Source organism: Neovison vison, chromosome 11 (assembly GCF_020171115.1).
Source record: "Neovison vison isolate M4711 chromosome 11, ASM_NN_V1, whole genome shotgun sequence".
In the NCBI taxonomy this organism is placed as follows: Eukaryota; Metazoa; Chordata; class Mammalia; order Carnivora; family Mustelidae; genus Neogale; species Neogale vison.
In genome coordinates this window covers 133,488,792-133,502,079 of record NC_058101.1, presented here as the reverse complement: position 1 = coordinate 133,502,079, position 13,288 = coordinate 133,488,792, and the positions used below count along the sequence as shown (strand labels likewise).

Sequence of the window (13,288 nt, the reverse complement as noted above, 5' to 3'; positions counted from 1 at the left end):
AAGAGTCACTTTTTTTTTTTTTTTTAAGAGATTTTATTTATTTATTTGAGAGCGAATGAGCAAGAGAGAACGCACCCAGGGAGAGGGAGAAGCAGACTTCCCCTTCCCGCTGAGCAGAAAGCCTGACATGGAGCTTAATCCCAGGACCCTGAAGATCAGGACTTGAGCTGAAGGCGAATGCTTAATGGACTGAGCCACCCAGGCACCCCCTAAGAGTCCCTATTTTGAAATCAGGCTTGTAAGTAAAAATTTACTAACAATCCTGCTCCTCCCACCCCCCAAAAATAATTGTGACACTGAGATACAGACTGAGGATGCATGTATCCACATCACTAAATTTCTGGTTCCAAAATACTTAGGCCATAATCCTTCCTAATTCTAAAGGTTAGGGAGCTAGAATTAAACTTCAGAGATAGATAAATAGATAGAAAGACAGACAGATGTAGGTAGGTCAATATAAACTAGTTTCTGAAAAACAGCTAGATATTATTAACAAGAGTTAATGATTGATTTTTGTTTTAATTAAGAGTTAATGATTGACTTTAAGAGTTAATGATTGATTCTAAGAGTTAATGATTGATTTTACTTTGTTTTAATTAAGTTTAGTAAAGAAAATTCCCTAAAAGAATCAAAAGAAAAATAGGCACAGAACAGAACTTCACTATAATTTAGTCAGAGTGTCAAATGAGTAAATCTGCTTACCAATAAGATTGAGACGCAACGCCTTTTCATTCTTCAATCTTAAAAGAAAAGGTGCATGTGTTAGAAAATTTCCAAAAATAATTTTTAAATCTATCAAAAACAAAACAAAACAAAAACTGCCCACAAAACTTTAATTCAAGGATCACTCTTTTCTACATATGAAATTAATTTTGTTAGTGCAGAAACACTGAACACCATGCTTTTCTTCTAAGTAACTGGAACAAAATGTTACTATAAACTTTTCTTTGGGTTTTCAGTGACTAAAGACTAAAAGACACCTATAGAACAAATCAGTTTTGAAAACACAAAAAAGTTTGATTGGATTATGAATGTTCAGGTGGGTATTAGTTATGCACAAAAGAGTAATGAATACCTTCTAGAAGATGGAGGGCAACTACCAAGACCAAAATGCCCTAGTATCACCTTTTAAACTTCAACAGGAATAAAACAGCATGTTTACTTTTCATAATTGAAAGAATGATAATAAGGAAAAAGAACTCATTTATTCTCAGAAAACAGTCTAGGTAATACATGATTCCCATTATTGGCATTCTAAATAGTAATTCAGAAGACAACTTTGGACAGCTGGTTTTTGCTGCACTTTATGCTACTCACTAGATACAGCAATGAACAAGAAAATCTACTGTCCCTGACTAACAAAGCAGACAAGATTTACCCTCCCACTTTAACCAACTAGAAAACTGGAGAAATAAAATGAAGCCCTTTTTAATAAAAAATTTCAGGTACAGAATGGGGAAAGATATTCACAATACAAATAACTAACAGAAGACTTGCATTCAGATTATACAAACACTTCTTACAACTTAAAAAGACTACCTAATACCAAAATGGGCAAAAGATTTTAACAGATTTTTCACCATATCAAAGACATAGAAATAATTAGTAAGTGCATATAAAGATACTTGAATATCATTAGTTATCAAAATGTAAAGATTAAATCAAACTAAGATACTATCATACAACCACTAGAATTTAAAAACTGATAATACAGCAAGTTTGAGAGGATATGGAGAGAAAATAACTCTCATACACTGGTGGTGAAAATATTAAATGATACTATCACTTTGGATAAAGCAATTTTTTACATACTTAAACATGACACCTATCATATGACCAGCAATTCTTATAAACTTAATTTCATATAAACGTAATTTTCTTATGTGTTTTAACATACAATCACCATATGACCCAGCAATTCCAGTTCTAGGAACTGAAAAATGAAAACAAGTGTCCAAATACTGTACATGAACATTCATGGCAGCTTTATTCGTAATAGCAGAGGCTGATAAATTTCTTCTTAAATGGCCAGAGAAATGTGGTCAGTCTCTATCACAACTACTGATTTCTGCCATCGTAGCCTAAAAGCACCAACACACAATACAAAAGGAATGGGCACAGCTAGCTGCTTTCCACTAAAACTTTCTAATAAAAACCGGGGTTGGACTCTTAGTTTGCAGACCCCAGTAACAGCCCAGTACTATAAATAATCCAAATGAACATCATAGGTAAATGAATAAACAAAGTGCAGATCCATACAATTGAATACTCAGTAATAAGAAAGACAACTAATACGTGAAATATATGAATATGTGTAAATTTCATAAACATTATGCTAAGAAGTTGGCACAAAAAATTACATATAATCACTTCATTTATATAAAACATTAGGAAAAACAATTCATAACCCTACAAACCCAACAGGAGATCAAAGATAAGAGCGGCAATTCTAGAAACAGAAAATTGACCACTTTCTAAAAAGGTAGAACATGTGGAGAAGTCAATCTGAAGCAAAGGGAAGAAAGACTGTGGAGGAGGGGTCAGCTCCCGGGCAAGTGGTGGAGCAATAGAGCACAAAATTTGAATATTTAAAAGTATGCTCCACTGAGGGACATCACTCCAGAGGCGAAGCGGGGATGGAGCCCTTTGGGAGACAATACAGTCTCAGGTACCGCAGGGTCACAGAAGATCAGGGCTGAGTGTAGCAGAGTTCGTAGGTATCAGAGCAGGAAAGCTGGCTACAGAGTCAGAGCTAAGGAGTGAGCTATCAGTTTGGGTTACCTTAAACTATGATCCCTGGCACAATCAGGCCACTACTCTTTGAGCAGGGACCCCACAACTGGCAGATCTGGGGAAACCCACCTTCCTTCTCTGGAGGCAGGAATCTGCTAGGTTTGGAGATTCCAAATGGGGCTATGTGTCAGAAAGAGAGAAGCTCGGTCACAGGTTGGGTGAGCTTGGAGTGGGGCTGGAAGCCAGGAAGACAGGAGTGATTGAGTGCTTTTCTTCAAGGATGCACTGAGTAGGGGGCCCCACCTCTCCACTCTTCCAGGCCAGAGATTTCGGCCTTGGGCAAAGATGTTTGAGAATCACTGTAACAGGCCCCTCCCCCAGAAGATCAGCAAGAACATCCAGCCAAGACCAAGCTTACTGATCAAGGAGAACAGCGGAATTCCAGAGGAGGGGAAAGCAAAGCATGGAGTTCATGGCTTTCTCCCCATGATTCTTTAGTCTTGCAGTTAGATAATTTTTAAAATTTTTTTCTTATTTTAATTATTTTTACTTTTCCTCTTTCCACGTTTTATTAACTAGTTGAACACTACCATCCTTAAAAAAAAAAAAAAACTTTTTAAATCTTCATTATTATAGTCATATTTTATCCTTCATTGTCTCTAACTTTATTTTTTGAATACATATAGGGTGTTTTCGTCTAAAAAATTTTTGGGATACAATTTCTTCTAATAGATCAAAATATACCCTAAATCTAGCACAGGGCTTTGTTCTCGTCTCCAGCCTGAGCAAATTCCCTCCACTTTCTTTTTCCAATCAACTTAGCTTAATCAATTCTTTTTTTAGAATTTTTCTAAAATTTTCATCCTTACAGTCATATTTCATCCCTTCATCGTGTTTACCCTATTTTAGTATATATCTAAGCTTTTCTTTCTTTAAAATTTTGGAAGGTAGTTTCTTCCAGGAGACCAAAATACACCCAAAATCAAATGGGTAACTCTGTTCTATTCACCAGTCTAAAACATGTATTATTTCTTAAACTTCTTTTTACCTCCTTTTTTCTCGCCCCGAATTTAGGGTCTCTTCTGATTTGCTTAATGTACATTTTTCTGGGGTCTTTGCCATTCTTTTTTGTTCTCTTGTTCATATATTCTTAATCTGGATAAAATAACAAGGCGGAAAAACTCACCACAAAAAAAAAAAAAGAACAAGAGGCAGTATCAAAGGCTAGGGACCTCATCAATACGGACATTGGTAAAATGTCAGATCTACAGTTCAGAATGACGATTCTCAAGGTGCTAGCTGGGCTCAAAAAAGGCATGGAAGATATTAGAGAACCCTGTCTGGAGAAATAAAAGCCCTTTCTGGAGAAATAAAAGAACTAAAATCTAACCAAGTTGAAATTAAAAAAGCTGTTAATAAGATGCAATCAAAAATGGAGGCTCTTACTGCTAGGATAAATGAGGCAGAAGAGAGAACTGGTGATATAAAAGACCAAATAATGGAGAATAAAGTAGCTGAGCAAAAGAGAGACAAACAACTACTGGACCACAAGGGGAGAATTCGAGAGGTAAATGATACCATAAGATGAAAAAATATTAGAATAATTGGGATTCCAGAAGAAGAAGAAAGAGAGAGGGGGGCAGAAGGTATATTGGAGCAAATTATTGTAGAGAATTTCCCCAGTATGGCAAAGGGAACAAGCATCAACATCCAGGAGGCACAGACAACCTGCCTCAAAATCAACAAAAATAGGTCCACACCCCATCATCTAAGAGTAAAACTCATAAGTCTTAGTGACAAAGAGAAAATCCTGAAGGCAGCCTGGGACAAGAAGTCTGTAACATACAATGGTAAAAATATTATTGGCAGCATACTATTCCACAGAGACCTAGCAGGCCAGAAAGAACTAGCATGATATATTCAGAACACGAGATGAGAAAAACATGCAGCCAAGAATACTATATCCAGCTAAGCTATCACTGAAAATAGGAGGAGAGATCAAAAGCTTACGGGACAAACAAAAAGTAAAAGAATTTGTACACACCAAACCAGCCCTACAGGAATATTGAAAGGGGTCTTCTAAGCAAAGAGAGAGCCTTAAAGTAGTAGATCCGAAAGGAACAGAGACAATATACAGAAACAATCACCTTACAGGCAATACAATGGCACTAAATTCATATCTTTCAATAATTACCCTGAATGTAAATGGGCTAAATGCCCAAATCAAAAGACACAGGGTATCAGAATGGATAAAGAAACAAAACCCATCAATATGCTGTCTATAAGAAACTCATTTTAGACTCAAAGACAACTCCAGATTTAAAGTAAGGTGGTGGAAAACAATTTACTATGCTAATGGACATCAAAAGAAAGCTGGGGTGGCAATCTTTTTATCAGATCAATTAGATCTTAAGCCAAAGACTATCATAAGAGATGAGGAAGGACACTATATCATACTCAAAGGGTCTGTCCAACAAGAACATCGAACAATTTTAAGTATCTATGCCCCTAACATGGGAGCAGCCTACCATATAAATGAATTAATAACAAAATCAAAGAAACACATCAACAATTATAAAATAATGGTAAGGGACTTTAACACCTCCCTTACTGAAATAGATCATCCAAGCAAAAGATCAACAAGGAAATAAAGGCTTTATATGACACACTGAACCGATGGACATCACAGATATATTCAAAGCATTCCATCCCAAAGCAACAGAATACACATTATTCTCTAGTGCACATGGAACATTCTCCAGAATAGATCACATCCTGGGTCACAAATCAGGTCTCAACCAGTACCAAAAGACTGGGATCATTTCCCGCATATTTTCAGACCACAATGCTCTGAAGCTTGAACTCAATCACAGGAAGAAAGTTGGAAAGAACTCAAACACATGGAGGCTAAAGAGCATCCTACTAAAGAATGAATGGATCAACCAGGAAATTAAAGAAGAATTGAAAAAAATTCACAGAAACAAACAATAATGAAAACGCAACTGTTCAAAATCTGGGGGACACAGCAAAGGCAGTCCTGAGAGGAAAATATATAGTGATACAAGCCTTTTTCAAGAAACAAGAACGGTCTCAAATACACAACCTAACCCTACATCTAAAGGAGCTGAAGAACAGCAAAGAAAGCCTAAACCCAGTAGAAGAAGAGAAATAATAAATATCAGAGCAGAAATTAATGAAATAGAAACCAAAAATACCAAAAAACAAACAGTAGAACAAATCAATGAAACTAGGAGCTGATTCTTTTAAAGAATTAATAAGACTGATAAACCCCTGGCCACACTTACCAAAAAGAAAAGAGAAAGGACCCAAATAAATAAAATCATGAATGAAAGAGGGGAGATCACAACCAACACGAAAAAAATACAAACAATTATAGACCATATTATGAGCAACAATATGCTAGCAAATTTGACAATCTGGAAGAAATAGATGCATTCCTAGAGATCTATAAACTACCAAAACTGAACCAGGAAGAAAAAGAAAACCTGAACAGACTCATAACCAGTAAGGGGATTGAAATAGTCATCAAAAATCTCCCAATAAACAAAAGCCCAGGGACAGATGGCTTCCGAGGGGAGTTCTACCAAACATTTAAAGAAGAATTAATACCTAGTCTCCTGAAACTTTTCCAAAAAACAGAAATGGCAGGAAAACCTCCAAACTCATTTTATGAGGCCCCCATGACCTTGATCCCAAAACCAGACAAAGACCCCATCAAAAGAGAATTACAGACCAATATTCTTGATGAACACAAGATGTGAAAATTCTCACCAAAATACTAGCCAATGCAACAGTACATTAAAAGGATTATTCACCACGACCAAGTGGGATTTATTCCAGGTTTGCAAGGTTGGTTCAACATCCGCAAATCAATGTGATACAATATATTAATAAAAGAAAGAACAAGAACCATATGATACTCTCTGTAGATGCTGAAAAAGCATTTGACAAAGTACAGCATCCTTTCTTGATCAAAACTCTTCAATGTGTAGCAATAGAGGGTACATACATCAATAACATCAAAGCCATCTATGAAAAAAACCCACAGCGAATAACATTCTCAATGGAGAAAAACTAAGAGCTTTTCCACTAAGGTCAGGAACACAGCAGGGATGTCCATTATCACCACTGCTTTTCAACATAATAGTGGAAGTCCTAGCCTCAGCAATCAGACAACAAAAAGAAACTAAAGGCATCCAAATTGGACAAGAAGAAGTCAAACTCTCACTCTTTGCAGATGATATGATACTTTACATGGAAAACCCAAAGACTCTACTCCAAATCTGCCAGAACTTGTATAGGAATTCAGTAAAGTGTCAGTATAAAATCAATGCATAGAAATCAGTTGCATTTCTATACACCATCAACAAGACAGAAGAAAGAGAAATTAAGGAGTCAGTCCCACTTACAATTGCACCCAAAACCACAAGATACTTAGGAATAAACCTAATCAAAGAGGCAAAGAATCTGTACTCAGAAAACTATAAAGTACTCATGAAAGAAACTGAGGAAGACACAAAGAAATGGAACAATGTTCCATGCTCACGGATCGGAAGAACAAATATTGTGAAAATGTCTATGCTACCTAAAGCAATCTACACGTTTAATGTAATCCCTATCAAAATACCATCAATTTTTTCAAAGAAATGGAACAAATAATCCTAAAATTTATATGGAACCAGAAAAGACCTTACATAGCCAGAGTGATGTTAAAAAAGAAAGCCAAAGTTGGTGGCATCACAATTCCAGACTTTGAGCTCTATTACAAAGTTGTCATCATCAGGACAGTATGGTACTGGCACAAAAACAGACACATAGATCAATGGAACAGAATAGAGAGCCCAGAAATAGACCCTCAACTCTATGGTCAACAAATCTTTGACAAAGCAGGAAAGAATGTCCAATGGAAAAAGACAGTCTCTTCAACAAATGGTATTGGGAAAATTGGACAGCCACATGCAGAAAAATGAAACTGGACCATTTCCTTACACCACACACAAAAATAGATTCAAAATGGATGAAAGACCTCAATGTGAGAAAGGAATCCATCAAAATCCTTGAGGAGAACTCAGGCAGCAACCTCTTCGACTTCAGCTGCAGCAACTTCTTCCCAGAAACATCACCAAAGGCAAGGGAAGCAAGGGTAAAAATGAACTACTGGGACTTCATCAAGATCAAAAGCTTTTGCACAGCGAAGGAAGCAGTCAATAAAACCAAATGACAACTGACAGAATGGGAAGAGATTCAGAAATGAAATATCAGATAAAGGGCTAGTCTCCAAAATTTGTAATGAACTTACCAAACCCAACACCCAAAGAACAAATTAATCCAATCAGGAAATGGGCAGAGGACATGAACAGATATTTCTGCAAAGAAGACATCCAGATGGTCAAAAGACACATGAAAAAGTGCTCCACATCACTCAGCATCAGGAAAATGCAAATCAAAACCACAATGAGATACCACCTCCCACCAGTCAGAATGGCTAAAATTAACAAATTAACAAGTCAGGAAACGAGAGATGCCAGCAAGGATGCGGAAAAGGGGGAACCCTCTTACGCTGACTGGTGGGAATGCAAGCTGGTGTAGCCACTCTGGAAAACAGCATGGAGGGTCCTCAAAAAGTTGAAAATAGAGCTACCCTATGACCCAGCAATCGAACTACTGGGTATTTACCCTAAAGATACAAATGTAATGATCCCAAGGGGCTCGTGCACCCAAATGTTTACAGCAGCAATGTCCACGGTAGCCTAACTATGAAAAGAACCTAGATGTCCGTCAACAGATGAATGGATAAAGAAGATGTGGTGTATTCACTCACACACACACACACACACACACACACGCCGGAATACTATGCAGCCATCAAAAGAAATGAAATCTTGCCATTTGCAACAACATGGATGAAACTAGAGGGTTATTATGCTGAGCCAAATAAGTCAATCAGAGAAAGACAATTATCATATGATCTCCTTGATACGAGGTATTTGAGAGGCAAAGTGGGGGGTCTGGGGAGCAGGAAAGAAAAAAATGAAACAAAAGGGGATCAGGAGGGAGACAAACTATGAGACCCTTAATCTCACAAAACAAACTGAGGGTTACTGGGGGAAGGGGGGTAGGGAGAGGGTGGTTGGGTTATGGACATTGGGAAGGGTATGTGCTATGGTAAGTGCTATGAAGTGTGTAAGCCTGACGATTCACAGACCTGTACCCCTGAGGCTAATAATACATTATGTTTAATTAAATTTTTTTTTATAAATCAGAAAAGATAAATCCCATCTATCAAAATAAAAAGAAAATCAGGGGTTGCCTGAGGCTAGGAGTAAAGGGTGAGCAATGACTGAAAAGATGCACAAGGAAATCCTTTGGAAGGATGAAAATGGCACTATACGCTAATCGTGGTTGGTTAGACTAATGTATTGTGAAAAGTCCAATCTGTACAGTGAAAATATGACCATTTTACTGAATGTTATTTATATCTCAAAGTTGACTTCAAAAAACAGAAACTGCTCATAATAAGGGAGAAAAAATTCATTCCTTTCAATTAAGCCTAGTTTCAATTAAGAATCTAGTTAGAAGTCAGGTTGCAATAATCCTGAATGAACTCAATGGGGCCTGAACTAGAATGGTTATCAGTTGGGATACAGAAAAGCAAAGCGATTTGAGATTAATTCTGTAAAGTAGTTTCTTAGATTTTTACCCATTATGCTTAGTTTCTCTCTGTCAATTTTCCATATTAAGACATTTTCTTTTGGTATCCAGAGTTCTTTGTAGTATACCGTGTAGGACATACTGTATGTGTGACAGTACATACCAACAAAATATTGCTATGCTAAGAAATCATAAAATAAAACAAAAATAACACACAACGGCCATTTGCTGGGGCACCTGGGTGGCTCAGATGGTTGAGCATCTGACTCTTGATTTTTGGCTCAGGTCATGATATCAGGGTCATGGGATAGAGCCCCTCAACAGGCTTCCTGCTTATCAGGGAGTCTGCTTCTCCTGTCCTCCTCCTGTTCCTCCTCCTGCTCCTCCTCCTGCTCATGCGCACATGCACTCTCTCTCAAATAAATAAACTTAAAAAAAAAAAAAAGCCATGTGCTCTCTGTAAATTGCACATCCCTTGAAATGCACTAGTCTCCAAAACATACTAGTTTCTTTTAATATGAATAAAAGCAATATTCCATATAGTCCTCAGTCAGAGCATTCAAATACTGAAGAAAAACACGTTTGTGCTCTCATTCTGTTGCTATTCACTCCTGCAGTATCTTTAAGTAATCAGAACCTAACAATAAGAGGCAATTTGATTAACCTACCGGGTCTTCTTTTGTATCCCCAACCATTAGTCAAAGGGACTACAACATAAATATCCTCCCTGATCTCCCCACCTACCTGTGTTTCTCCCTAAAAAGGAACCTTAGGAAGTGGTAGAGTCCTCAGTTCTATATAAAAGTATAGAAACTGGGTACTCTAAGCTACCTGGCTACCTTTGTTCCTTAGAAAACCACATATTTTTGGTAGGCAGATAGTTCACAAAAGGTGATAGTGTCTAAAATGGTCCCCTCACTGATTCTTATGTCTTAATAGTCATGGCCTGGTGATCCTTGAGTGTGGCTGGCTAGACCTAGAGACTTATAACAAATAAAATATCACAACAGCGATAGATATCATTCTGCAATTAAGTTTCAAAGACTTCTTCTGTCCTGGCCATCCTCTCTTGTTCTATCTCAGAGCCTCTGCTCTGTTGGAACCAAGCTACCATATTGTGAGTAGCCTAAGGAGAGGCTCATATAGCAAGGAACTGATGCTCCAGCCCACCAGGCAGCCATGACTTGAGGTCTGCCAAAAGCCACATAAGTAAGCTAGGAAGCACCTCTCCCTATTAAGCTCTGAGATGAATGCACGCCCAGTCAACATTTTAACACAGATTTGTGAGAGACTCTGAGTCAGAAGCAGTTAAGTGGCACTGGAATTCTTGACCAAAAAACTTTCAAACTGCTCTGATGCCATAGAATTTCTTATGCAGCAATAGGTAAATAAAACAAGTTAAATTCAAGTTCAAGTTAAATACTGCTGGTTATCTTTTCTATCATCTTGCTCATCGCTGTCCCAAGAGTCTCAGTATCTTGTCACCAACCATCTCTCCAAAATATGCAACTCAGCATTTCTGTCTTGCTGGAAGTACTATTCTAGTGCAGAATGATCAGCAGTATTTTAAGATGCTATTTGTGTTTATGCCATTTAAATGAAATATGACTCATGGTCAATGATGCTGCTACTCAAAAAACTGATATCTATGACAGCCATCTAAGCCTGTTCATAAAATACACTAGACATACTAAAACTGTGTTTGCTTCTGGAGCATAACGGTTACAGTGATGACTCCCTTAATATAAATGAGAAAATTTTGTTTAGAACATCACTCAAGTAGAAAAAATTAAGTAATACCTTTCAACTCTGTATGATAAAAATGGAGGCTTGGCCAAAAATGGGACCTCCTGAGAATAAGTTATACAGGAATTACCATGTTGTTCAGTTTTATCCTTCCATAATTCTTTCACAATGTTGATTCTGTAAATCTGCATAAAATCCTGAAAACATACAAAGACTGTAGGCTCACTGACACAAGCACTTAAGAGTGAACCAAAGAATTTAGTCAAATTCTAAAGCAGTATTTCCTAAAGTATTGCCATGAATAACACTAGCACTATATATAAGCTGAGTTTTTAGATCTCACAGACACAGAATTAAATCATCTTTAAACAAGCTACTTCCCTCCCCTTTTCTTTTGATCATCTCTAATTACATTAAGAAGAATACTTAGTTTAATGTTTACTTAATAAGTCTTCCAACCTTTGCCAAATCTTTTCAGCAAGGATAAAGCAAGCATGCCTCAGGCTCAGACCATACAGGTAAGGAAACAGTATTTGTTTGTTTTTAATACAGATCAAATGTCTCCTTTAAAAAAAAAAAAAAAAAAAGATACATAAGGAAAATAGATTCTAAAAGAATATTAAGTAAATAATACCACAGTCAGTGGTTCTCATAGTGTGGTCCCTGAACTAACAGCCAATACCATTAACATTATCTGAAACTCATTAGAAAGCAAAATTTTGACACTGTCCCAGATGTTCTGATGGAAAATTTTAGGGGAAAGAACAACCTGTTTTAAGATGCCCTACAGGTATATCTCGTGTACAACTAATACTTTTGTGAAATACTAGTTTGTGAAATACTAGTAAAGACAGTAATCAAAAACTGCAAAAGCAGGGACCTTGTCAATAGACAAAAAGCAAAATTCATGAAAATGATACATAAATTACTTGAAGTTTGAAAATTACTGTTTTAAAGTGATGCTATCATCCTAATTAACCTTTACGGGAAAAAAAAAAAAAAAAAGAAAGAAAGTTTGATTTTACTATCATAGAACTTGTCTATTTTCTTCCAGAAAACTTCTAGCCAAATCATTGTGGAACAGCAAATCTTTACTAAATATGCCTTTATATTATTATATATATATTATATTATATATATATTATATTATATATAATTATTATTATATATTATATAATTAATATATAACAATGAACGTGCTGGTTTCAATCAGTTAGTAGAGAAATATATCTACCATTTATTTATTAAAATGGAAGTCTATTTTAAAATAGCTAACATGATGATTTTTGCCTTTGTAACTTCATTTTAAGTAATTCTTTGTCACTCCAGCAGCTACTGGGAACACTCACAGGCCAAAGATTGAGGGGAGAATACGCAAATTATAGTGTGGGCTGCTGACCAGAAAGGGGACATTAAGGGACAGGAAGAAGACAAGAAAGGGCATTATATACACATTTTGTATTCCTAAGAAGAAAATTTTGCTATGAATTCTTCACATCAAGAACACAAACCAACTTCCACAATGGCGTAAGGACCTATGAAAATCCACTTTTCCACAAAAACAGAGAATACTAACAAAATTTGTCAAAATCAACTTTTCCAGAAGTATGAAAATTAAACAAAGCCTTGCAAGAATCTGAGGAGCATTCTCAAGAAAAACAGCCCAATCTCCATAAGAACAACAAACCTGTGAATGTGCCTAATCGATTCATCACCCCTTCATCAACTCCACAACAGTGCTGAACACCAATGGACTAGCAAATCTCGGCAGTTGTAAAAGCCATCTTCCTATCGGCCACTAGAGACATCAAATTTGGAGTTCCCCAAAACCTTCACACCCAGAAAATTGCTACCATTTGACCTGACAGGCAGCATGCTGAGAAGCTTAAAGTTACTTTGTCCTTAGATAATCTGACTCAGACAGAGCTCTCTGTAGGAAGAGCTCTATCCTCAAGTTTTTTCTTGAAAATAATCAGCAGCAATTAACTAACATAGCAGCTGCCTCAGTGATATTACCAGCTGGGGGCTAACAAAAGGTGGACTAAAAAAATTTAAAGGAAAACTGGGAAATGGAATGTGCACAGTGGACTTGAAAGCAAGCCCCAACATACTCCTGGGAATCTAGAATGCCGTATAT

At 36.7% G+C, this 13,288-nt stretch overlaps 1 protein-coding gene across 1 annotated transcript in view; it reads right to left on the bottom strand.

Annotated features, from left to right (window-relative positions):
- The window catches only part of TMA16 (translation machinery associated 16 homolog), a 35,876-nt gene that overhangs the window by 9,136 nt on the left and 13,452 nt on the right, over positions 1-13,288 (bottom strand). The window contains exon 3 of the mRNA XM_044224787.1: positions 703-740. Coding sequence (XP_044080722.1) covers positions 703-740 — 38 coding nt within the window. The remainder of the gene's footprint in view (positions 1-702; positions 741-13,288) is intronic.